Source organism: Colius striatus, chromosome 18 (genome assembly GCF_028858725.1).
Source record: "Colius striatus isolate bColStr4 chromosome 18, bColStr4.1.hap1, whole genome shotgun sequence".
Classification (NCBI taxonomy): domain Eukaryota; kingdom Metazoa; phylum Chordata; class Aves; order Coliiformes; family Coliidae; genus Colius; species Colius striatus.
The window spans coordinates 7,853,383-7,878,644 of record NC_084776.1 but is presented as its reverse complement, the minus strand read 5'-3'; the positions used below and the strand labels follow the sequence as shown (position 1 = coordinate 7,878,644).

General features: G+C 50.2%; 1 protein-coding gene across 1 annotated transcript in view; it reads right to left on the bottom strand.

Annotated features, from left to right (window-relative positions):
- The window catches only part of LOC104553472 (septin-9), a 133,200-nt gene that overhangs the window by 89,814 nt on the left and 18,124 nt on the right, over positions 1-25,262 (bottom strand). Inside the window, exon 2 of the mRNA XM_062010855.1 lies at positions 18,660-18,716. Within this exon, the coding sequence (XP_061866839.1) occupies positions 18,660-18,716 (57 nt within the window). The remainder of the gene's footprint in view (positions 1-18,659; positions 18,717-25,262) is intronic.

The window sequence follows — 25,262 nt, the reverse complement described above, 5'->3', positions numbered from 1 at the left end:
CCTACAGAGCTCATCCAGCCCAACCCTCTGCTAAAGCAGGTTCCCCTCCATCAGGGGGCATAGGAACGTGTCCAGGCGGGTTTGGAAACCTCCCAAGGAGCCTCCACACCCTCCCTGGGCAGCCTGGGCCAGGGCTCCCTCACCTCAGCACCAAGTAAATTTTTCCTTGTGTTCCAGTGGAACTGTTTGTGTTCCAGCTCATGTCCATCACCCCTTGTCCTGTTACTGGACACTACAGACAAAAGTGTCTCCCCATCCTCCTGACACCCACCCTTTAGGGACTTATAAGTGTTGGTGAGGTCCCCTCTCAGTTCTCTTCCCCATGTTGAACAGATCCAGGTCCCACAGCCTGTCCTCATAAGATGCTCCAGTCCCATGATCATCTTGGTAGCCAAGCACTGGCCTCTCTCCAGTAGTTCCCTGTTTCTCTTGAACTAGTGAGTCCAGAACTGGACACAGGACTCTAGATGAAGCCTCACCCAGGGCAGAGTAGGGAGGAAGAACTTCTCTTGAGCCAAAAACCTTCCCTGGGAGGGGGCCTGCATAGACCAACTGTTAGATGAGCCAAAACCCATAGTCACAACAGGTTGCTACAGAACACCTCAGATGAAGGTAAATGCTTAAACAAGAAATTTAGGTGAAAAAAGCTGCAGGTGTTTTTCACAGCACAGAGCACACAAGACAATGGCCTTAGGGGACAGGGCATCACAGGCTGCAGCAAGCCACAGGGCTCAGCTCTGGGGCAGGACATTAGCAGTGGGATACTGACAGTAGAAGGGAAAGCTAAGGACAGAGCCACAGCCACCAGCAAAGGCAGAATGGACAGGAAGGTGTCCCTGAGTGCCAGAGTGGGATGAATGCAGTGGGATCTAACAGGAGGCAGAACCATCCAGACTCTAAATGCCTGATCTGGTGTCTTGTGTGTGATGTGCTGCAAGCCAGAGGAAAAGGAAAAACGGCTGGTGAAAGGTGGATAGCTGCGAGAAAACCACTGAAATGAAGCATGCCAGGCTTTTATCTGCCACCTCCTGAGAACAACAGGGACACCAAGAAACCTGAGACAGAGAAGTTGGAGTGATCAGAAGCAACCCCAAACCATCTGCCCTGCTACACACACATTCTGAAAAATAACTTCACATCCAGCACTCACATCCAGGGTTGAGACACTCTTTTTTCTGCTTCTCAGTCCAGGCATGTGGTATTTCCCAGGTGGCTCCAAGGACCACTGAAGATGTTCTGTCTTGCTGCATTTAGTCTGAGAGCTGCTGCCTGCACAGCCCCTGCAAACAGAGGCTGCCTCCTTGCTGCTCAGATCATTTAGGTGTATAGTATGGTGTAGAAAGCCATGTTAAACACACACACACACACACACACAAACATAGTGGATTTATAACTGAAAGGTTGAGAATGAGCACTGATGGGTTACTAAATGGTACATCCTTCTTTCTGGAGTTCAGCAGATTGCCTGCACCTCCAGCACTCCCAGCTGCAAGCTGCTGGCCCTGCCTAGCACAGGCTGCTCATTGCAGTCAGGTGTTACAATCACCTACTCACCATCATTTGTTAACTCTTGAAGTGAGTTTTCACAGTGCAATTGCAAAAGTGACAGAAATAATTTACCTGGGAGATCAGAACTCCTGTATCATCACGTTATACCCATTCAGTACACCCCTAGGGTGCACCTCAGGGTGCTGCAGGCCTTTCTTTCCCTTTTAAGAAGAGTTAAGAGACCCCATGGCATTAACAATTGAGACTTTGTGGAAAAAGAGCTGGACCAGTTAAAAGAGCCATCTGCTAGGGAAAGACAGGAGAGCCATCTCCAGGCCACTGCCACCAAAGCAATCTGGCACAGCAGAGAGAAGGGGCAGAGGGAAGGGACACAGCAGCCCCAGAGCACAGCTCCCTGGCCCCAAAACCATTGTAGAAGGATGCCTGGAAACAAATTAATTTAGAGTTAAGGCTTTTAATGCAGTGTTAGCTTGCAGAAATATGTGTGAGAGAGTTTAATCAGATATAAAAGGACCAGTAGGTTATAGGAGATGGTGCTTCATATAACAGCACTCACAGGCAGCACATGAGACTGATACCCTGGTACAGAGCCCAAGGAAGACCCTCAGTGACCTGGAGCTGGCAGTGAACCAGGCACACACCTCCAGCCTCTCCTCACACCTTCAATGCCTTCCCCAGAAGCACAAGTTGCTTGTCATCCTCAGAGAGGGAACGCTGGGTCAGAGACACCACTGTGTGCAAGGAAAGCCTGAGCTCTCCCTGGGCAGAGGAGATCCCATGGGACATGCTGAACTCCAGCAGCTGTGGGAAAGTAGCCCTCAAAGAAGAGGCTAGGACCAATTCCCACCCACCCCAGGGTGCCCTCACACCATCCAGCAGCCCCACACTCAGCTCAGGAGTCAGCTATTCCCACTCACAGCACAGTATTAATTAAAAGCATGTTTAGGGCCAGAGCAGTGACTGGGACGTGCCCCCCAGCACTGCACAGATCTGCTTTCATCTGAGTCATCTTTTGGTTAGTCACTAAAGCCAAAGCTGGCTGAGCTCTGCTCCTGCTCCTCTCCAGAGCCATGGCCCTGTGAGACCCTCAGAGCAGCAGGGCCAGTGAGAGCTGAATTCATGCTGCACCCTGGACCTGGGAGACAACAGCCTGACCTGGTTATACTGTTACTTTTGTGCTCAGAACCACCTTGAGCACAGGTTTCCTCTGTCCCCACACATGGGTTTAGCATTCCCTCTGGTACTGCCAGAGCTCTCACTGATGCCTGTCCTGACTTCTCCTGTGAGAAGACCTGACACCTACCTATTCCCTCACACCATATTTCATGCCAGAGCTGCATATCAGAAACACTACTAAGATGACCTGCATGGCTCTGAATTCTCATGCAGCTCACAAACTCCTTGTGCTTGAGTGAGTACAGAGTGGCCACATCCATCATTCCACACTGAGCCCCCCATCCCAGGCCCAGCCCCCCCAGCACACCCTGCCTGCTGCCCCTCCCCACAAAAGCCAGGTCCAGCAAAGATCACCAAAACACATACACCCTTGGACATGAGCATTTTGCAGAGCCTGCTCATGCTCCTGGGAGGCAGCAGGAGCTCTTGTCTCTTTTCACAAAGACACTTGCCCTGGGGTCTTCCTGCTTGCAGGGTCCTGGGTGCTGCCAGCCCAGGCATGAGGGCTCTGTGCTCCTTACAGCAGCTGAACATGTAGCTCAAGGGCTGAAAGAAACCCACCTCTGATGCTCTTCTGGAACAAAGAGCCCCGATCACATCACAACAGGGAGTCACCTTTCTTCCCAGTGACCCTTTGCCAAGCTCCCTGTCATCTCTGCATGGATCAAGGGGACTCAGTGCTGCACAAGGATGGAATGGGCGATGTGAAAGGCCAAACTGTGGTGGGACTAAACTGCAGCTGCCACTCCTTCTTCTGTCCCCATCCCTGCCTCACAGGGGCCTGCACACAGTGGCAGAGGCAATTCAGTCCAAGGCCCTGTGCTGCTGAAACACCCACCAGGCTCTTAGTTATGAGTAGCTCTCAGGAATGCTTTGAAGTGTCTCAAACCAGAGGAGAAAGCACAAGCAAAAGGGATGGAGAGAAGGATGAGAAGGTGCCACCGGCATTCTCCAGAGGCAGTGGGGAGCAGAGGATGCTCCTGCAGGTAAGTCCTCATCCAGGGGCCCCTGGTGCTCTTGACACATCCCAGAAAGGGCCCAGTGGGTCTGCTATGGGTCAGCCATGGGAGTAGCTTTCTCTGGCCACAGTTTCACTCCACCCTGGCCTGAGTGTTTCCTCTCATCCCTGTGGTTTCCCTCCCAGCAGCGATGCCCAGCAGCCGGCTGGGAACGCCCAGGAGAGGCCTCGTGTCTCCCCGGGGCTGCCGTGCTGGGGGAGGGTGATGTGTGCCATGCCATGGGGCAGGAGGAGGGCAGGCTCAGTGGCACAGACACTCCCTCCCTCTTTGATCCTGGCCGTGCTGCTGATGCAGCAGAGCCCTGTGGGTACTGCCACGCTGCTTGTCCTCTCTCCCCGCTGCCAGAAGCCAACGGTTACAGGCAGGGCCAGCGCAGAAGCAGCTCCCTGTAACACCACTCCCCAACAGCTCCACGTACCCGGGAGCAGTTTGTGGAACCACTCAGACACGCACCATTAGGCAGGATTTGCCGGGAAGTTAAATGGAGTTATTCATTCCTCCCTCGCCCCACGCTCCATCGCCCAGCTCCGGTCGTCCCCACGCTCCATCGCCCAGCTCCATCGCCCAGCTCCGGCCGCCCCCACGCTCCATCGCCCAGCTCCATCGCCCAGCTCCGGCCGTCCCCACGCTCCATCGCCCAGCTCCGGCCGTCCCCACGCTCCATCGCCCAGCTCCATCGCCCAGCTCCGGCCGTCCCCACGCTCCATCGCCCAGCTCCATCGCCCAGCTCCGGCCGTCCCCACGCTCCATCGCCCAGCTCCATCGCCCAGCTCCGGCCGTCCCCACGCTCCATCGCCCAGCTCCATCGCCCAGCTCCGGCCGTCCCCACGCTCCATCGCCCAGCTCCATCGCCCAGCTCCGGCCGTCCCCACACTCCATCGCCCAGCTCCGGCCGTCCCCACGCTCCATCGCCCAGCTCCGGCCGTCCCCACGCGCGGCGCAGCGCACAGCCCGCAGCCCCAGAGCCTGCGCTGCGGAACGGCTGCGGGACCCGCGGGCGGGATGGGGCGGCAAGAGCTGCGGGAAGATCCTTTGGCAAGCAGAGAAAGCTCAGCCACAACATACACACACACACATACACAGGAAAGTCAGGAGCCAACCTTCAGAGCAGAAACGCGTCTCCATGCCAAGAGCTCGGCTCTTTTCCTCCCTCTCCCCGGCTCGCAGCTCTGAGCTAACAGGCTCAGCATTCATCCCCCCGCGCCGTGCGGCACATGGGAGCAGAGGGAGGGGGGGAAAGAGAGGGACTCAAATGAAATCCAGACCTAGAAAGCAGTTTCTTTTTTTTCCCCCCTGTGCTTCCCCCTTCACTCCCCCCGCCCCCACCCCCGGCTGCTGCTGGGACCACCTTCTGTCTGCAGGGCTCAGGAGGACAGGGGGAAAAGAAAAGGGGAGGGGGGGGAGAGAGACACAGCAAGGAAGCATTGCAAAGAAAAGGAAATCAGTAAAGGAATAGGTTGAAATGCACCCGGAGCGTGGCTGATTCTCTTCCTAAAGTGCAGAAGCAGCTGGAAAGGCAGGAGGGCAGAGTATAACGTATGAAAAGATCAATAGCCTACCTGAAATGCGGTCCCTCTCCATTACTACGGGATATATTTAGCATCCGCGGGTCACGGCCGTCCCTTTTTTCGGTGGCGTCCCCTTCTTTCCCCCACTCTCCCTCCCTCCTTGCCTTGCCTCCTCCTCCTCCTCTTCCAAAAAAAGCTCTTTGTCTGGTCTAATTTCTTCAATCTGTTGCAATCATGAATGCATCCAAATTACCACATTTCCATGTGCTGATCATATGTTTGTGCTCCAAACTGAAGTAGCTTTGTCTCTTTGAAATGAAAAGAAAGAAGAAGAGGGGAAGAGAAAGGAGGAAGAAAAAAGAAAAAGGGGGTGCATGACCCCAAAAAATCCTGTTAACTCCCTGAAATACTCCAGCAGGCGCAGGAAAACTGGAAATCCTGAGTCCTCTGTAAAACAGTCTTAAAGCTACAGCGTGCGAGCGTCCAGGCTCCAGCCTCCACAGCTCCCTCCTAATATCCACCAAGAGATGCTTAAGGAACTTGGCTGCTCGCAATAACAGAGAGAACAACTCATCCAACTTCTCAAATCCCTCTCTGCTTCCCCAGTCTTATTTTCCTGCTATTTCCTCTATCCCCTCCTCCTTCCTTGGCTCCGGCGTTTGAAAAGAGCACAGCTCCTGCGCCTTTCCCCCACCCTGCCAGGTCTGAAGTTTCGATTCATGCATAAACTATTCGGCTGATGAAGGCTGACTTCATTCCAAGCACAGCATCATGGGCTGCTGCTGCTGCTGCTGCTGCTGCTACCAGGCAGGACCCCAGCACTGCACATGTTTCCTCGCCCCGGTGCAATCCGCTGCAGAGCTTCACCCTGGCACCGAGCCGCCGCTTTGCTTTCCTCCCCTCTGCAAAGTGCTGATAAGGGGAAGGTTTCTGCAGCCAGCCTGAAAGTGATAGTGAAAGTCTATGCTCTGGACACAAGTTCCTGGTCTTTCTCTTTGGTCCCACAGTGGAGCAGAGATGGGATTTTAAAGCAATTTTCCTCCCCTGAGACAGGGCACAAGGGTGCAGAGGGAGAAGAGCAGCCCTGCAGAGCCCCTCACCAGACCCTGCTGTCCCCGGCTGGGATGAAGGGATGTGTGGCTGCAGCAATGGGCTGGTCTGCTCAGAAACATCCCCTTGGCCAGCAGCCAGGGCAAGCACTGGAAACACTACATCAGCATCTCCACGATGCCCATGCTGCTCGCTGGCACAGAGCTGCCCAAACTGCCCTGTGTGACCCTCCCTAGTCACCCCCTGCCAATTCCCATTGACAGTCTGAGTCATCCAGGCAGATGCAAGGGCACTGCCTCCATCCCTCCTGCAGCCAGAGGCAGGGATGGGAGATGCTGGCAGGGAAGTCACAGCTGCTACAGAGGCCCAGTGTGCTGGTAGGTCCCTCATGTGCTTGCTCATGGCACTTTTTGCCCCAAAACACTCACAGTTTGTATGGAAAATCACCAGTGTGAGAGCTGTGACAGGGCCTGGCACTTACCCCCTTGTAAGATGGGCAGAAGGACAAATTGCTTCCTGGCTGGATGAATACACTGCCAAGGAAAGACTCCACGTGTTACAGGCACTGCTGGGACTTTTGGACAGACTGGACTTACAATTCACTGCTTTTCAATCCTTCCTGTTTCCCTCACACAGCAGCTGATGGAGAGTCACTGTCACCAAAGCAGAGGGAGGAGGAATGCAGTGAATGCCAAGCTCTGGGGTCAGTCCCACACCCCAGCCAGCAGCACCCACTGCACAAGAGACAGCAGAAAGCTGGTCATTCCTTAGGAAAGTTTCTCTCTAATGCCCAGGGGATTATTCCCTGGGCAGGGATGTTTAGTTGCCTCCCCAAATTTCTGTTCATTTGCTATTAAAGCTCTACATGTTCCTGCCGCCAGTGCCTAAGGCACTAGAGAGGGGATAATAAGCAAAGTTTTCCCATGAACAGCCTGAAATCAGGTTTCCTGCCTGAGACCTCGAAGGTGTTGAACACAAAGCAAGGACTCAAGGGAGCTGCCCAGCCCCATGCAGCACAAAATCCACCCCACTGCCTCCCCCAGGCAGCCTTTATTGCCAAGCTCCTTACACTGCAGAGGAAGGGAAAGCTCAGGGGAAGTATCAGGAAAGGAAGAAGGTGAATGAAGAGAAATGGGCACACACATTTTAACCCATCAAGACCCAGGTGATTAGGAGGGACGAAGCAAAGGCATTTCTCACAGGGCAGATCACCACAAAGCACTTTGGGAAGCCAAATGCTTAATGCAATTGGGCTTTAAGCTCACAAAACCTCCAGGTAGATGCTCTCACTCAAACTTCAAGTCCTTCAGCACATTTGAGTGGACTCCCTTCCAAGGTGCAGCTGTGTGTGTCTGAAGCAGTGCTGGCAAAGCACTCCTGCCACTGCTGCAGGTACAGGTGGCACTGGGGGGCTGTATTTGAAGGAGTGCTTGGCCACACTGTGCCCATCATGCCAGAATGGGGCCTGATATAATGCATATTACATATTATATAATGCATATATACAAATATAATACACAGTGCATTTTCTAATAGTGTTAAAAGAGTTTTGAGGGGGAAGTCAAGCACATCTAGGGCTCTGCAAAGAGACAGAACTACTCCTCTGACTGGGGCTGTCTTAGTGTTCAAGGCTGCCTTTTGGCAAAGCCACAAGGACAAGGAAGAGACAGGAGCAACTTTTAGGAAACCACCACTATCTGCCATAAAGATAAACTCAATTTCCATTTGCAAACAAGAAGCTGAAACAAAGCAGGAGCCTTGCTTTGTGGCTGCCCTGCCTGGCACAGGCTGCCCATTTTCCCTCACCCCACCACACAGGTTTCAGTGTTAGCAGGGCTGGCAGCCAGCAGCAAGCACTGCCAGGTGCAGAGAAAGCTAGGAAGGAAATCACAAGAAAGAAAGTAAATCAAACCCTGTTCCAGGCTCAGTTTGAATTTTCTCTCTCACACCTTTCCCAGGCTGGCCCAGCAATGTCCAAACCCTCTGTTAAGCAATGAAATGTTTGTTGTGCACAACCATATAGACAATCAGGAAGGTGCCTTGAGGACAGCACAAGCTCAACCCCCACCCTGCACATGGCACAGAGCCCAGGGCATCAGGGGGCAGCCAGGGGAGGATTTAGGGCTATTGGCACTGTCACCAGCCCCAGCAGCAGCCACCGTGGTACACACACCTGCAGGTATTCAGGTAAATCCTATTAGCACTTCCTTGTCTGCCTCTATCCTCTCTGGGTTTATGTTCTGATTATGCTCCTGTGGCATTTCATCCAACAGAAGAGTTATTTTCTTTTCTATTCAGTTCACACATGCAGTCCCATAGTCATAACTGGCCACTTGTACCAGGTTGTTAGCAAAGCAGGCAGGGATCCCCTTGTAACCCCAGCCCTGCTGCTGAGTAAGCTGGAAAGGATGAACTCTGCAAGTCCATGCAGTGATCAGAGGTTCAAGCTGCATCCACAAAGGTGCTGGGAAGCAACCAGAGCAGCCAAAGACCTCCAGGGCCTGGAGAGACAGGCAAAATGGGGGTTCAACTGGTTCTTTCATAAGCTCAGCTACTTGCAGTACTGGTGAGCTGGGAGGAGAGCACAGTGAGGACTGTGTCAGAGCAGAGCATTCCTGAACCAGGTTATGTTCAGTGAAGCATTTTCACATAAGGAAATACAGGTCCAAACTCAAACAGGGCAATTAAGTGTTACTCCATTATATTCCCTCTCTGCCATTTCCCCCCAGGCTAGACCCAGCCAGCAGATGACAGTACCCAAACCTCTGCTCACTGTTTGCTCCAAGAACTGTTCATTTACATTTACATGAGCCTTGAGGATGAGGAAGAAAGAAAATGCTGGATAAATTTCTCCTTTTCATTTGGAAAAAAACCCCAAGGAGATTCTGATCTTTCCAAGGGAGATACTTCTCCTCTGAATGCTGCTGCCTTGCTCTTTGACACTTACTTTGCCTCTCCTCTCCTCCATTTCTCTCTCCCACCTGGGCAGATGAGGAGCTGCCGTGCTCTGGAGCATAGCTCTTGGTTGCCAAGCACTGTTTTGACCCTCCCTGATTATTTCTTATTATGAAAACTTGTATTTGTTCAACACAGAGGGACAGAGATCCTCCTGAGTTGTTACTATCCCCAAGACAAAACGGTGCCCAGGACAGAGGGTGCATCTCCACCTAGAAGCGTAGAATCGTAGAATCATTTTGGTTGGAAAAGACCTTTAAGCTCAAGTCCAACCCCTCACCCTGCCAATCCCACCCCTAACCCATGGCCCTCAGCACCTCAGCTATGGGTCTTTGCAATAGCTCCAGGACTGGGGACTCCCCCAGCTCCCTGGGCAGCCTGGCACAGGGGCTGACAACCCACTAGGGGAAATAGTTCATCATCTCCAATCTAAACCTCTCCTGCTGCAACTCGAGGTCATTTCCTCTTGTCCTATCAAGAGGAAATGTGTGTATGCATGTATGACAGGTAATTCATGTAAGATATGTAATTCCTGTACAACAGCAGCAGCAAGGGATTGCTGAAACAGCAGCAGTGCATCTCCCCACCTGCCTGAAGCCCATGCAGCTCCTTGAGAATATGCTTACACGAGTCTCCCTAGGTTCCATCCCATCTGTGGAGAGGTGTATCTTTAAGGAGAGTCCCTGTTAGGGCTCTTTGCCTTGCTGGCTCTCAATCTCTCTGCCCCCAGGCCTCAAACTGCTGGAAATCCCTCTCCTGGCTTCCTGCTCATGCTTTAACACTCATATGCTGGTGTATCAATAGTAGCTGGTAAAAGGCAAGGCAGGAGGACTGGACACCCACTCTCCCAGGAGAGGGCAGGGAGTCTCAGATACATATTAACTCTTCCACAATCCTCTGCTTACCTTTTCCTTCCTGAACTCCTCCCTGTCATCAGTCTTGCCCTCTCAACACTCACACTTCCCCAGCTCCCTACTTGAGTTCCCAAAACAGGAGGGTTACTGCATACCAGAAGGTCTGTGGTCATTCCTCACTGAGCAGTTGCTGGGGGAAAGCTGAGTTTCTCCAATGGCATTATTGTATTTTCTCTTCTTTTGAATACCAATCATTTGCTCAGCACCCTCCTGCCTGCCAGGCAGGTCACAGCAACAGCTCCTGTCTGGCAGGAGGAGCCAGCAAGGGGCAAAGTCTTCAGGAGAGTTACCACCTGGGGTTCATGAGCAGGCAGATTAAAGGGAAAACATGGCACTAACCCTTGCAAACACCTCTGGGAGTTGCCTTTTCTCTTTCCTGAGGTCATTAAATGAGTCAGGACACGTGTTGCATTACACACTGCTCCCCTCTACTGTCTTCTGAGGGGCTTGTCCCAAGGAGCCCAGGAGCCACCCTGGCCTGGGAAGCAACTTTTTGCTCCAGTGTGCTGAAGCAGCTCCTCGTGTGCTGAGGGCAGACCTGCTGAGATCTTTGTTTTACCTTCTTTAGGTGAATCCCTGACTGCAGGGATCTCCAGAATACTGCTGTCTGTGGGACAGCCACAGGCAAAGGGCTCTTCATGGATTTCACTCTGCTGCTGGACTGCAACACACCAAAGAGATGGTGCCTTGGTGTGATACAGCCAGAGAACACCACCATGGGCTTACCTTGCCCAAGGTCCCATTGCTGAAGAAGGGTCAGTCCACTGAAGGAGAAGACACTCCAGAAATGGGCAGCAGCCTCAGCTCTCATCTTCTGGCAGAACCATCTAGGCCTGACTCTTCTCTGAACGTCATTTGACCAGAAAGTACATTTGACCAGAAATTAAACCACAAAAACATTAATCCAAGGAGACATTGCTCCATTGAGTCACCAGGAATGCCCCTTGCAACTGATGCTTTCCTTGGGCACGTTGCTTTCATGGCTACCAACATTTCAGCAGAGACATTGCACATTCCAGCTTAGCCCTGACCATCTAACAGTGCTTCACCCACCAGCCCAACTGTAGGGCTGACTTACAAACCAGCCATCTCTCTGCAACAAGGAGCACAAAAGGCTGCACTCCTGTCTGGTTTTTTTCCAGTCTGAGACACTAGATAAATATAGCAGGGAACAAACCAGTGCTCTGTGCCTAAGGTACAATTAGAGGCTTTGGGAAGCGCAGCCACCGCCGGATGCGCCGGCCACGGAGGCTCAGAGGATGCCTGTGGTGGGCAGCCAGGGCTCGGGAATCTGCCCCTGTCCATGTGATGAGGGACACACAGCTTCGAGGGGAAGAGGGAAAGTTGAGCAGCCACAAGCTGGGCTGCCAAAGTGCCCAAGAGCAATTTGCAAACTGACGTTTCAGCAACAAAAAAGAGGAAGGAAATAAAGAGGGAGGAGAGACACACGGACTGCAGGGAGGGAAAGCAGCTGCTTGGGCAAGCAGCACTGCAGCAGCTAGCACAGACAGACCAGGCCAAGGCACACCAGCCCTCCTTTGAGTCATCTTTCCCCTGTTCCTCAGGGCAAGAGTGACAGACACTACACTCCCCCAAACACACTTCCATAGCCATCCCACTCCTCCAGCACCTGTTGACACCTTGGCTGGAAGCACATCCTTTCACTCTCTAGAGCCAAAAGACATGGGCTGGAGCTGGCAGAGGTGGTAACAAACATCTTTCTTTCAGAGCACTGTGCTCTCCTCTAGAGAACTGTTTGGTTTCTCCTTTCCTCTGTCCTTCGCAGAGGGATGAGACAAATGAGATAAAGCCATTTTCCAATGCCATTCCCCTTCCCTGCTCTCTCATCCCCTCTCTGCTGCAGCTGATGTGACATTCTTCTGAAAGGCTGTTAGAAGCTTACCGACCCCAAGGCAATAGATAACCTCACTTAAGGACGACTGCTCCTGTCCCAGAGAAGCTGCACTCTGCACTTCTACGTGTCCTTTCCTCAGGGCAACCCCAGGAGCCTCATCACTCATCAACAAACCTGTATCTCATTCCAGTGAGGAAGATGGTTATCTTAAAACACAGTCCACAGCCAAAGCCTCCAAACACTGCAGAGCATGAAATCCTGAACTACTGATTTATATTTCACTGTCTCTGGTTTCCTCACACCACAGTCCATAGTGCCAGATGTTGTACAAGAGATTTAAGGACTCACCTGTGATGTTCAGTAGCCCTTTGGGACTAAAAGAGGCTGTACATGAGACTAGAGATGACTCACAGCTATTGTAAAGGAACAAGAGGACAAGTCAGTGCTCAGCACATCCCTTCAATAGCAAACAGGCCCATGGCATCTCTCACTATTCAGTTTTGTAGCTGTGCATGACAGTGCCCATTCTCTCTCATCCCCTGTAAGTAATGCTCATCTCTGCTGTAAGCACGTGGGAGCCCCACAGGGCTCTGCAGGCAGCTCAGAGTCCTCATATCTGTGTTATGCAAGTTCTCATGTGTCCATGCAGGGAGCCAAGCACCTGAACCCAGAGCAGCCTTTAGGCTTTAACTTCTTCTTGCCTGGAGCTGGGATTTCCTGCAGAGCCTCAATAAGTGCAATGCTGCTGCAGAAGGGACCCTTTGCTCCTTTGCCCTCACGATGAGAATGACCAAGAGGACACATGTCAAGTGAGGGGTAGTCATTAGAGAGCCAGAGGCAAGTGGTTCGTGTGCATGGGGAGCTCTTTGGCACAGAGATTGCACAGCTGGGGTGACCAGCCTGGTGCTTAAAACAAAGGGTAATAGAGGCTGCCCAAAGAAATTCATATGACCTCATCTAGGGACACATCCAAAGCAATGAGGCTGTAACCACAAGTCTCCTGTTAACCCTTCTGCTGCTCTGTCAAGGTGAAAGGCAGAGTCAGTGCTGAAAATACCATGCTGCAAGGAGAGGCTGTGCATCCCCAGGGCTTCCATCTGGAGCAGAAGGGCTGCACTCACAGCCTGGATCCCAGTATGGCAGCAGGAAACCCAAAAAGGATGCAGTAAAGGTCAGGATAATCTGAAAGTCTGGACCAAGGTTTACAAGAGATGTTTCCAAACTCCATTTGCTCAGATACCACAGTTCCACGTAGAGAGGCTGTGCTGTGTGGTGGGGGCACCCGTGTCTGAGAGGCAGGAGATGTGTAACAGTTGTGGCAGCACTTCCCTGAGGAAATAAACTCTCAAAAACCTAATGGTTATTATAGCACTCAAATTAGCTTATGTAACAGCAATCATGCATGCTTCACTAGGGAGCCCCTGGCTTCTGTTTATTTCCACTATTCTGGCTAACCTGCAGCCTCCCATAAACCAGCTCCTGAAGTTGTTCTCTTATGGACCCCCAGGTGTAAAAAGGAAAGAGGGCCCTCAGGGCAAGGTAGCAAATCAAGAGATGGAAACAGCAAGACCTATTGCCATATCTGCTTTTAACTCACTGCATGAATTTGGAGCATCCCAAAGTAGTGAACCCTGCTGAAATCCTGCTGCCCTGTTGAAGTGATGATGCCAATTTAAGCTATGCCCACAGCTATCTGTGTTCAGCTCTTCCACTCACCCAGCCATACATCTTTCCATTTCACTGCTCATGGAGAAGCATGCCCAGATTCATGCCCAGGCAATGCATAAGGCACAGGTTTCAGCTTCTCTGATGCTCTATTTCCCCCACCTATGAGATGGGAACATCAAAGGGAAAACATGGGGCTTAACCAGGGAACAGCAAAATCGGGGATGAACTATCTGTACAGATCTTGTAGATGTTCTCATGTAAGACTATATTCTCTCCACTTCTACTCATGCAGATCCCAACTTCTGCAGAGATCTCCTGAGTGCCTTGAGCAACATGGCCATGCAGTGTCACCATGGTCAACAGGGTCCTGGAGCTCAGGCCCCAAGCCCTCAGTGGCTCATGCAATAGCAGCACCTTTGAACCATCTCCCTTGCCTTACATCTCCAGCCCACACTTGTCCACCCACTGTGGCCTCTGGACCCTCTGTCTATCACCATCAATCTAAAGGGTGGACAAGGAGCTCAAGGTGGGGCAAACACCAAACAGCCTGGGATGGGACTCCCTCTGCTTTATATCAAGAGAAGTACTCATACAGTATGAGGCAAACAGCCCTCATGAAGGTTTCATGACATCAGCAAGTGTCCCTTCCTAATGTAACCCAAATAACTGGCCTTGAGCTTCATGCCTCTCTAAATTATGCCCTGTGCTTCCAAAAAGCACTGAGACAAGCTGTGGTTGATGCTCAGCCAGCTGCTGATAGTGCAGAAGTGGGGCTGCTAGCACCCTGTCTTTTTTGGATGGCAAAGCTGTGCCCGCCCTGGGCTGCAGCTGGCCCTGGCAACCTGCCCCTGCTCTGCTCAGGTCTGCTTCAGGCAGACAAAGGCTGAAACAGGAAAGCTGAGGCACCTGCTCCCCTCCCAGTCCTTTGAGACCCGAACAAAGCATCTCACAAACAGCACTGGTCCAGAAGCAGTTCTCATGCAAGACAAGTGGAAGACATTCTCCTTCCTGCATCCACCTACACAGAAAAAACGTGTTGCTTTGGCTAAATTGGTAAACTATCTTTTTTGCAGACCCTCCTGCATCATCCCTGCCAGAGAAGTTCCTTCCTCTCAGCAAAAAATGAATCATAGGCTGGAAATAAATCAAAGTACAGAGCACAGCTGGCTGCCCGAGAGGAATCCAACGCTGCTCTCTTCCACTCCAACTGCTCTGGGGCTGTGTTCTGCCTGATGAACACATCACTGATCAGCATGGCAAATGTCAGCAAATATTCCTCACTTGCAAATTCATCAGGTAGAGTGGAGGAAGGTGAAGGGGGAGTAACCTCCCTGACACACTCTGCAAAAACATTGCCCTAAGCTCCCCACATCGGGTGATTGTGGCATTCTGGGGGCCACAATTCTGAGCTCTGATGGAGCCTTTTATTAAGGGGTTTTCCCACTCCTCTCCTTTTTCTCTGCCTATGTCTAATTGCATGGTGAACAGAGCCTCCAAAGCACTCACAAATCCCAATCTTATGGGCATGGTCCCATGTCCTGATGGAGGAGGGACAGTGCCAGGCCTCAGACATCACCCCTGTGCTTCCAGCCCTTGAGCTGAGGTTCTCATGCTGTCAGGCTGCATCCCAGGCTGGTGCTCCTGCCCAGGCTCTGGCCAACTGCTGAGCTACAGAAGATGAGGTCTGACATAACTAGCAATGCTGTGGAAAGAGGGAGCCAGTGGTGAGTCCAGCTCCACGTACCTTCTACTGAACAGACCCTAGTTAGGTTTAGCTCAGCATCTGCAGGGTGCTGGACATCACAAGTGTCTTCTGTGCCAAAAATTGTGGCAGCTCTTCATACAGGCAGAGCCCTGTTACAACTCAGAGATGCATGAACAATGTCTTAACCCAGAGCCACAGAATCACAGAGTGGTGGGGGTGGGAAGGGCCCTGCAGAGCTCACCCAGCCCAAGCCCCTGCTAAAACAGGTTCCCCTCCATCAGGGGCACAGGAACGTGTCCAGGTGGGTTTGGAAACCTCCTGAGAAGGAGCCTCCACACCCTCCCTTGGCAGCCTGGGCCAGGGCTCCCTCACCTCAGCACCAAAGGAGTTTTTCCCTGTATTTAAATGGAACTGGTTGTGTTCCAGCTCACGTCCATTGCCCTTTGTCCTGTCACTGGGCACTACACACAGAAGCATCACCTCATCCTCCTGACACCCACCCTTCAGGTACTTGTGTTGATGAGGCCCCTTCAGTCTTCTCCAGGCTGAACAGCCCCAGGTCCCACAGCCTCCTCTTAAGAAAGATGTTTCAGTGCCCTGATCATCAATCTCCTCCTTCCCAGGACATTTTTCAGGTATGAATGATATGAACTCCACTTTCACAGCCAAAGAAAAGCAAACTGAGACAAAGCATAGGACTCACACATCCTAAACTTAGTTGTCTAAAAAACTTATGATCCCCTATAATCCTATGGGCATTTGGGTTCTTTCAAGAAGCTTGTTCTTCTCATTCTAGAGTAAGTGACCTCTGACACTCTCCAAGAGCCTCCATCTCTCTCCATTGACCACCCTAGATGAGCCCCACCTCACTGGCTTACCTGGGACAATGCAGCAGGCCCGTACAAAACAAAAGGCACAGCCACAAAGCCTTGGAACTGCAGCTCTGAGCAATGCTGAATGCCAATGTCATACAACCACTTCCAAAGGAACAAGAAAAATCTGAGAGGAGTCACAGAATAAAGAGGTCAACCTCAGATCTCCATGTTCCTACCATCACTGCATGCCCCAAGGCAGTATGTGCTGTGTGGATGACTCTGAAGCTGTCTAGATCCCAAGAGATGGTGGCCATGGAAATGCATGTCATCCCTTTCTTTGTTTAGGGTGACAAAGAGCCCAAAGCAAACCCCTTCTGCAATGCTTCACTTGCAACTACTACTCAGCCACCCTGACCCCAATTTATCTTTCATAGGAATAAAAGCTTCTGGGTGCAGGGCCAGATGTGCAGCAGGGAAAATTTGGACCCGAAACAAGGGGAAATTGAGCCATAGTTATATGGAGTCATAAATATTTACTGCAGTGTAAACTGGAGCACTGAGCTGCTCATTTGATTTTTAACTTGAAAAGGAAAAAATGTAAAAGGTCTCTCCCTAGAAAAGTGGAAAAATATATAATTAGAGTCTAAAGAAAACAAGCTGGAACAAATGCACTGTGTCTTTCAATTTAGATCCTGTACACTCCAGTTACTTTTGGAACTGTACCAATTCCCCATTCTGTCCTTGGACATATAGATATGCAAACACACGGTGCCAGGGCTGAGGCTGCAGCCTTGTTTTCCCACATGCAGAAGATAAACATGCATCTCAGTTCAAAACTACCAGCTTCTGCCTTGGTGGTCGAGCTTTGAAGCATCAGCTTTAAAATGCAGCTCAGTTCTGGGTGAAACAGTTGCTGCCATGAAGCTTCAGCACCCAGACCTACACAGTGACTCCACGCTAAACCATCTCTCAGTGCATTTTTCCTGCCATTTGACATTAGTTTGGGGTGCCATGGCCCACTCTGACCATATTCCCAACATCACAGAATGGTAGGGTTGGAAAGGGATCTCTAGAGATCATCCAGCCCGGTGTTTGACAAGGGCCAGGCAAGTAGAGGCACAGCTCCCAGGGCCTTTAAGCAACTGCTTACCCTGATGTCTGTGTCTAATCCCCACTCCACATTTACTGATGCCTCAATACAACAAAGTGCTGAAAGGCCCTGCTCCAGGAAGGCATCCTGAGGGTGGCTTTCTCCTCCCACCCAAGTAGAGGGAAAAGCTGCAAATGCCTGTTTTGAGAAGTACACTTGAGAGCTGAGACAGGATATGAGGGCTGAGATGATGAATTGAAATAGCAAACAGAGCCCCAAGGGAGCAACTGTGAGTGACAGGGAGACCAAGGGGATGGGAGCAGATGAAAGCCCTGAACCAAGCGTGGCCAGAGCAGGGTGTGAAGGAGGCAAGTGGGGCTCTTGGAAGGGACAGGGTGGTGGCAGCAAGTACCAGGGACAACTGTCAGCATCCCAGAGAAACTGAGGAGGGAGATTTCAATTGCAACAAAGCAACTGATGAGAAAGATGAGCATCTGTGATGTCCAAAGAGACACATCCCACACAGGGGTTTGAACTGTGGAGTGGCACAGGCCCCTGGGAGGGACTAGTACAGCTGCAAAAGGCACCAGCAAAAGGCAAATCCCAGAAATGGGCTGTCTCAGCTTCCTTTTTACTATTTTAGACAAGAACAGCGAAGTTTTCTACTCACTCTGGATAATTTGGGTCAGGCCAAAGGAGGTAAGCACCAGGGATGTGTCTGTCCCTGGGCAGTCCCCACCTGTGTCACACACACACAAGCCAAGCACATGGGCTCAGCTACTCACAAGCACTGAGACCTCTGCTACTGTTTTCCTGTGGCTGGGAAACACCTTTTTCAAGAAGGAAACCCACCCACCTCCTTCCTACTGAATCAGAAACAGCTTCAGCAACATTAAGCTGCAATTAGGAGTGTAAATTTAGTCACAAGCACATATAATCCATAAATCTCCACATCCAATAAAAAATAATAGCTAAGGAGAGTATGAAAGGGCTGCTAATTACTGAAGCTGTATTTCAACCTCAGGCCATTCCTGCTTTCTGTTGCCCTGTATTAGACCCTTGGAATTGAGATGGGGCTTTCTAATTACTCTCCCTGGATCCATTATTCACTAAGTAATTAATATTTTATTTTCTATTGCTCTCTCCTTTTTTACTTAAACAAAAGGAATTCTAGGCACTGCTCTTTCCCTTTCTGGCTCCTGCTCTGTCTCCACAGCACAGAGACACCTGCAGTTCTTAGCCCTCAGCTTTACCTCTCAAACCATGGCCAGAGGACAGGAGATGTGATTTCTGAGAGTTATCTCTTGCATTCTCTCAAATTTCAGTGTGGTTCTTCTTTTTGTTTCTTTCTTATTGGATGAGGAAGTTTCAAAGAGAGACATTAATGCAACTTACTTGGACTTGTCTGGTCACTGAGTCTCCGAAGCCTTCCACTGGCAGTCCGGCCGATTCCTAAAGTAAGAGGAAGGTTTGGATGAGCCAAAGCAGTTCATGTGATTACGTTATGTGAAGTGATTTCCCTTCTGTGACTCAATCTGGAGAGGCCTATTTTCTGTTTGGAATCATTAAAGGAACACTAAAGACTGTTTTAAACAGAGAAATACCTGAGGAGAGATCTCCACCTTTCCCTGAAGATATCAAACGTGTTACTCAAACATACCAAACCCACCAATGTTTGTGGGGTTTCCAGAAACACCAGAGAGGACTTGAAAAATCATTAATGTGCAAGTTCACCTCTTGCTTTGGGATATTTTGTCCTAGAGACAAGTGCAGCACTTACAGAGACAGTTTTCCTTGGTGAGAGAGGAAAGCAAAGGAATGGAAGGACCAGCACATATCCTGCACTGGCAGACAGCTCAGCAAGGAGACTCCTGCAAAGAGACCACTTCCAAGAGGTGTTTGGCCTCTCCAGTGAGCTCAACACTGCAGGAAAGTGAGAGGTGACTCCTTTCTGGCTGGATTGCATCCTGAATCCTGCAAACACATCATGTCCGAGAACCCTGTCGTGGGGTTAGACCAGCTGAAACATGGGATGCACCCCATCTTCCAGGCAGATGCTAAACCAGAACACAGCAATCCAGATGTTGGGCTAACTCTCCTCCATCTTTTTAACAAAAACAGATTCATCACACTCATTGGGGTAGCACATGGCTAATTCAGATGCACTGTGCTAGAGAAAGAGACGTGAACATCTTCATCCATCCTGCACCAGACACTGCCTCAAAAGCCAAAACTCAGACACACCTGTCCCCTGCATTCCCATACACATTGCAGAAAGAAATCAGTGACCCCCAGGCACTTGCCTGGCTCCCAGACTCCAGGTAAGCCAGCAAGATCTACTAGCTATGGCAACACTTCCAATCTATCAGTAACTCGTTCAATTTCTCTGCCATCCCAGCTGCCTATTGATAGAGTGGTGACTGCCACAATGTTCCCTTTCCAGGTATGCTGAAAACCTCAGCAAGAGCCAGAATTCACTTTAACAAGCCTTTGGTTGGAACCTAACCTCACACAGAAGCTGTATGTTGATTAGTGCCTCAGTTTCCCCTTTCTTAGCACAAGAAAAGCACAATAAACACAATAAATACAGTGAACCGCCTCACATGGGATACTATAGTCTGAAAGTACCCCAAATGCTAGGATGTCTTGATATGGGGTCTCCCAGAAGGCCTGGCAGCTCCTCAGTCTCTGGTGGTCCTGTGGAAGGAACAACAGCTCCAGGATGGTGTCCATCATCTTGGATATCAGATGCTGAAGCTGTCAAGCTCCAGAATGAAGCCAAGAAGGCTCCTCAGCTCAATACAACCCCCCTCACTGAGTATACCAGTATTTTGCATTGAGATTTCTACCCTGCAAATGGGTAAGGAGCTCTCAGATTTTGGGGGTGATGCTGTTCAATTATGTCATCTAAACCATCTTCTCACCACCTACCATCATCTGTTGGACAATAAGCAAAGGGGTTAAACGGGCACTGATTTAAGCTGCAGAACATCCCTGAACTGTGGTTTATTACATAGCTGGAACCTTACAAACCTTGTCAGCTGGAAGAGTGCAACATTGAAACAAACAGAAAGAAAACAGAAAAGGCAGGAAAAGTTTCATACCAATGAGCCCTGGGATGGAGGGAGGGGAGGGAAAAGAGCCGCCTGGCAACTCAGCATGGAAAAAGTGTCTCACACTCTGAACCCTCTGCTTATGTATATATGCATATGTGTGTGCATTTTTTCTCTCTCTTTCCTCTTCTAATATAAAAAGCCTCTGTGCCTGCAACGTTCTGTGCCTGAACCGCAGGGCTGGTGGCAGGGCAGCTGCGGTGCTGCCTGAGCACGGGGCAGATGGAGAAGCCTCGGGCAGCGCCACTCGGAGCCATCCCCAGCTCAGCTCTGCCCCTCAAAGAGCCACAAGCAGAGCCAGACACTCACTCTGTTTTCTCAAGAGCTGTATCTGCACTGCAATGGGACAGGCTGCTTTACACAGCATGCAACTGCCATGAGTGACAGCGAGGGAAGGGCTCAAGGTTCTACACTGTACCCAACACTATAAACTTCAAACATTTTTCTTCTATTAAACTCAACCCCTGAGTTGCTTGGGGGTTTTTTTCCCTTAATTATTTTCTCTCCTCTAAATGTCTACTGCTTCTTTGGACACTGGCAAATGTTATTTCCTCTGCTCAACAGAGTTTTAAATAGTACTTCTTCAGACAAGCTGCAAGAGCCCTCGAGTCCTGGCTCAGCTCCTTGTGAAGAATGAACATCGCTCCTTTGCCTGCATGTGGCCAAGGTGTAGTGTTGAAATCTCTTTCATAATAGCTCAAAAACTCCCTAGAATAAAACATCCCTTATGGGTGGCACAGTGAAGAACGCAGATATGCAGCCATGCTGAGCCAGTTAAACACATCCTTTCATGTTCAAAGGCTTCATTCAGTCTGTGGCAAAGCAGGATGGAAGCAGAGCGAGGAGCTTACAAGCTTGGACAGGATTGCACAGAGGAAATGGGCTTTATTCCCTTCAGCAACGACTCCAGTGGAAAAACACACACAGGACTTGGAGCTTCCAAAGCAGCACAGCCATCAGAGCATCCCTGCCCTGGCTGAGCTTGTGCCTTCTGTGCAAACATCTCTGAGAATCTGCTTCTCTGTCCCATCTCAAGAATTTGCTCTGAGGAGCAATAATTACTACTCGTGTCGTTTTTAAACAGGTCACCCCGAAGATGGACAAGCTGAATTGATTTGCTCTGTGCTGGAGACAGTATTAGAGGGAAGCTTTTCTGACAGCTGTTGCTTCAACTCCTGTTAACAACATTAACAACACATAATAATGCTGTTAATCCCCTTTCAGCAAAAGGGAAAATCAGGAGAGAACAAGAAATTCATGCAGGCTGTCCAACACCTTAACAGCCAACCTGGAAAGAAGAGGGTGCACTACAGAGTCTGAGCCAATCCACGATGTCCCACTGCCCCTCCACTGAGGAAGGATCCAAGACACAGTCCTGGAAAGCAGATAGACAGCAGGGAGAGCTGGCAGCCTGGCAAGACAAGAAGAGATCTGTCCAGAAAAAAAATAACAGGAATGAGAAAGCAACAGCTAAAAATATGGTGCTGTGAACACCCTGCCAGGAAGCAGCAGTGTGGGCAGGAGCAGGGAGCACACTGAGAGTGGTCTGGGGTTACCTCTCTTTAGATGGTGGAAGCATCAGGCTGAGTCCCAGGTTTGGGCTGTGAAGTGAAAAGCAAAGTCTTGCACCCCAGACACAGTGTCTATGGGTTTTCCCTCTTCATGTGGTTCAAAAGCCCTCAAGCCACGCTGTAATTTTTTGCAGCCCACTGGACTAAGGAACATCATGAAATATGCTTCATGGAGCTGAAATTAGGAATGTTTCCACACATCCCCAGCAGAATGACATCAAAATGGAAGAGTCCAAGTGCTAAAGTCAGTCAATCCAGGAGCAGCTCATCCAGCCCGGCGGATGTGCCACAGCAGGACACAGTTATAACACTCCCAAGCTGAACCTCACCTTGGCTCACTTGCTGAGCAGGATTTTGTCACGTTTTATAATCAATGAGTAACTCCCTCCAGATCCACATGCTGGGACCATATGGCACAGCAGAGAGGCAGCAGCACTGAAGGACACTGAACTTCACTGGAAGCTCCTTTGTTACTGCCCAAGCCAAGAATCACTCCAACTGCGTTGTGTCAGTGCAAGTGAAAGCCCAGCCAGGCTCACGTTTAAATCACTCCCTCCAGACAATACTGGGCCAAATGTTCTACTATTTCATGCTTCTTGAAGCTGCTGAAGCATTCCAGTACTGAAACGGGAGCATCTCACAGATACTTGCCCTGGTGCAAAGGAGGCTGACGTGGTGCAGGGGAACTGGAAGACTGAATCCAGCCTGTCTGGATTCTTGCCACACTGTGACTTTGTCAGTGGACTTTGCTGAATCTGAACCTAGAGCTAACAAAGGAACTGCCAGAGATGTTCACCTCCAGTACAGTCAATGTGTATCTTCTCCAAAACACCAGAGTTTTTGCATGGTACACCCCAAACTGCTTGTGGGTGTAATAGTGAAGAGACAAGCCACTTTAAATCTATTTTCTCCTCACAGTAGGTGATCTATGCCTCTGTACTCATACCATGTAAAAACCAAAAGAACAAATGAACAATTTCCACTATCAATAGAAGCCATGGGGTGAAGACAAACAATAGAGGATGTAACCCAGGAACTTGCTCTCTCTACATAGTCCAGTAAAAACAAAAAGCAAACAAACAAAGGAACCCAAATCAAACAGAGGTCGTGTCAGAAAGCGATGGGCCAAACCCAGCAGGAGACACCCCACACTGTGCTGGAGTCAGCAAAGTGGCACCAGCTCATCTGAGAAGTCAGCATGTCCCTTGCTTCTGTTTGTGGGTCTGAGATCAGATAATTCAGGTTCCTTCTTCACCCAGCACAAAGGCAGCAGGGTGTCCAGACAACACTGGAGATGTCTCCATCCAAGACCAGTTTCTTCCTACAGACATTCCCTCACTCCCAGCTCTCCAGAGCTCTCTCCTGGGGTGTACAGGTCTGGGCCAAGTCATGGAGCCATCCCTAGACTCACCAGCTTTGGCACTGGGGTGGAAGGAGACCCCTCAGCAGGGGAGCAGACCCCTCAGTTCTAAAGCAAAGGCCAACATTTAGAGTCAGCTCCCTTCAGGACAGGGTCTTCACAGCCTGGGCACTGCAGAGGCACACAGCTCTACCTCCTCTTCTCCATCCTGCCCTTTGCCAGCTCCTCAGCTAGGGAGAACACTAGATGACAGCAAAGATGTCACTTTTTGTGCCCTGCAATGGATGCTGAGCTGGCACAGGTACCAGTGCAGACTGCTGTGACAGTTTTCCACTCCCTTTTAGGATGTACATATCCATCATAACACTCTTATGTCCATCTGTTCAGGACCATACAGGGTGTGAAATCCATCTCATTTTATCTACTTCACAGGTACTATCTAGGCAGTGGGCAAGAGAATTGCCATCACTGGCAGCTGTATTTCATCCTGCTTCACATAGACAGGCTCTAAAATCTCCTTAGATGAAATGGGTGGAGACTTCATGAGTAATGAGGCCTGGAGCTGCTAACAGGGTAACACTCACATGGTTTGATCCACACTGCACAACCACCACCACAGTGCCTTCTCCAAAGCACTGGACCAGCTGCTGGAGACTGAACTGCAGGGCTTTAACGCTGTCATAGGACATTGCCCTCAGAGGCAGAGCCCTGCACATGGAGCTCTGAGTGTCACTGGGCTCTGGAGGAGCTGGGGATGGTAAGGGACAGTCATCTGCTTGCAGAGTAGCAAAGGGAGAAGAGTTTCTATTGCTTCGAGTCAGAATCCAATGAACCACACGATTGTAACCTCTCTTCCATTAACTTGCAATCCACTTGCAACATCAACCTCCCAAGGAATATGGGGTTTTTCAGAAAAGGGAAAAAATTGTGTTCACTTCCAGCACTAATCAGAAACATGCCCTGAAGAGTAAAAGACACTTCTCCAGACCCTGTGTAATAGAGACTCTTTACAAAGAAGCTGAGTACAGCTAGAAAAAAAACACAAAACCCCTCAACCCACGTGCATGGTTTCATTCTGGATCAAATATCTCTGGCAGCAAACTGAGCTGTGATGGAGGGATGCTGATGGAATGGAGGGATGCTGTTGCTGGTCCCAAGGGACTACAGACTCAGGAGCAGACCACTACACATCTCCAACACAGCTACCACCACATGGGTACACCAACCAGCTGCATGTGTCTGGGTCAAAGGCTGCACAGAGACTGTACAGCCTAAACCACAACCAACCATTTCACTGATGTGGGAGCTGGATATCATCAGGCTGGGGCCAGACAACGCTGCTAATCAGCACAGCACTATGAATACAAGTGGAGCCATGAGTTCACACATAGAAAGAAGCCAGCCTGAGGCTGGATTGCAGATAACCCTCAGGGAAACCACAGGAGAATTGACATTAACAAGATGCATATATTCCTACCACATTGCTATACTTCTGGCAGGTGCCAAACACATTCTAACACTAAAAAACAATACTCCAAAAGCTTGTGTTAATGATAAGAATCAAGTCTCATTTTCTTAACCTTAGAAGGGCTTCCCCAAGCCCAGCAGTGGTCTGCCCAGAGCCCTTGGCCACTGCAAACAGGCCAAGTTAGCACCATGGTGGTAGAAGATGATATGGGATCCAGCACGTTAACCTTGGCTCGAGTTCAGGCTTTGCTTCAAGATGTTAATTCAGACTGCAGTAATTCTCAGGGATTGATGCATTCATAGAGCTTAAGGCCAGTAAATTGCCTTGACTGACCTGCAAAACCCAACACCACACATTTTATATAGTCATTGTGAATTCAAGCTCATGGTTGAACAAAATCTTGTCTTCTCAGAGACATTCAATCTCAATGATGAGATTAAAACATTAGAGTGACTCTAAATGCCTTGGCAAGTTGCTCAATAGTTA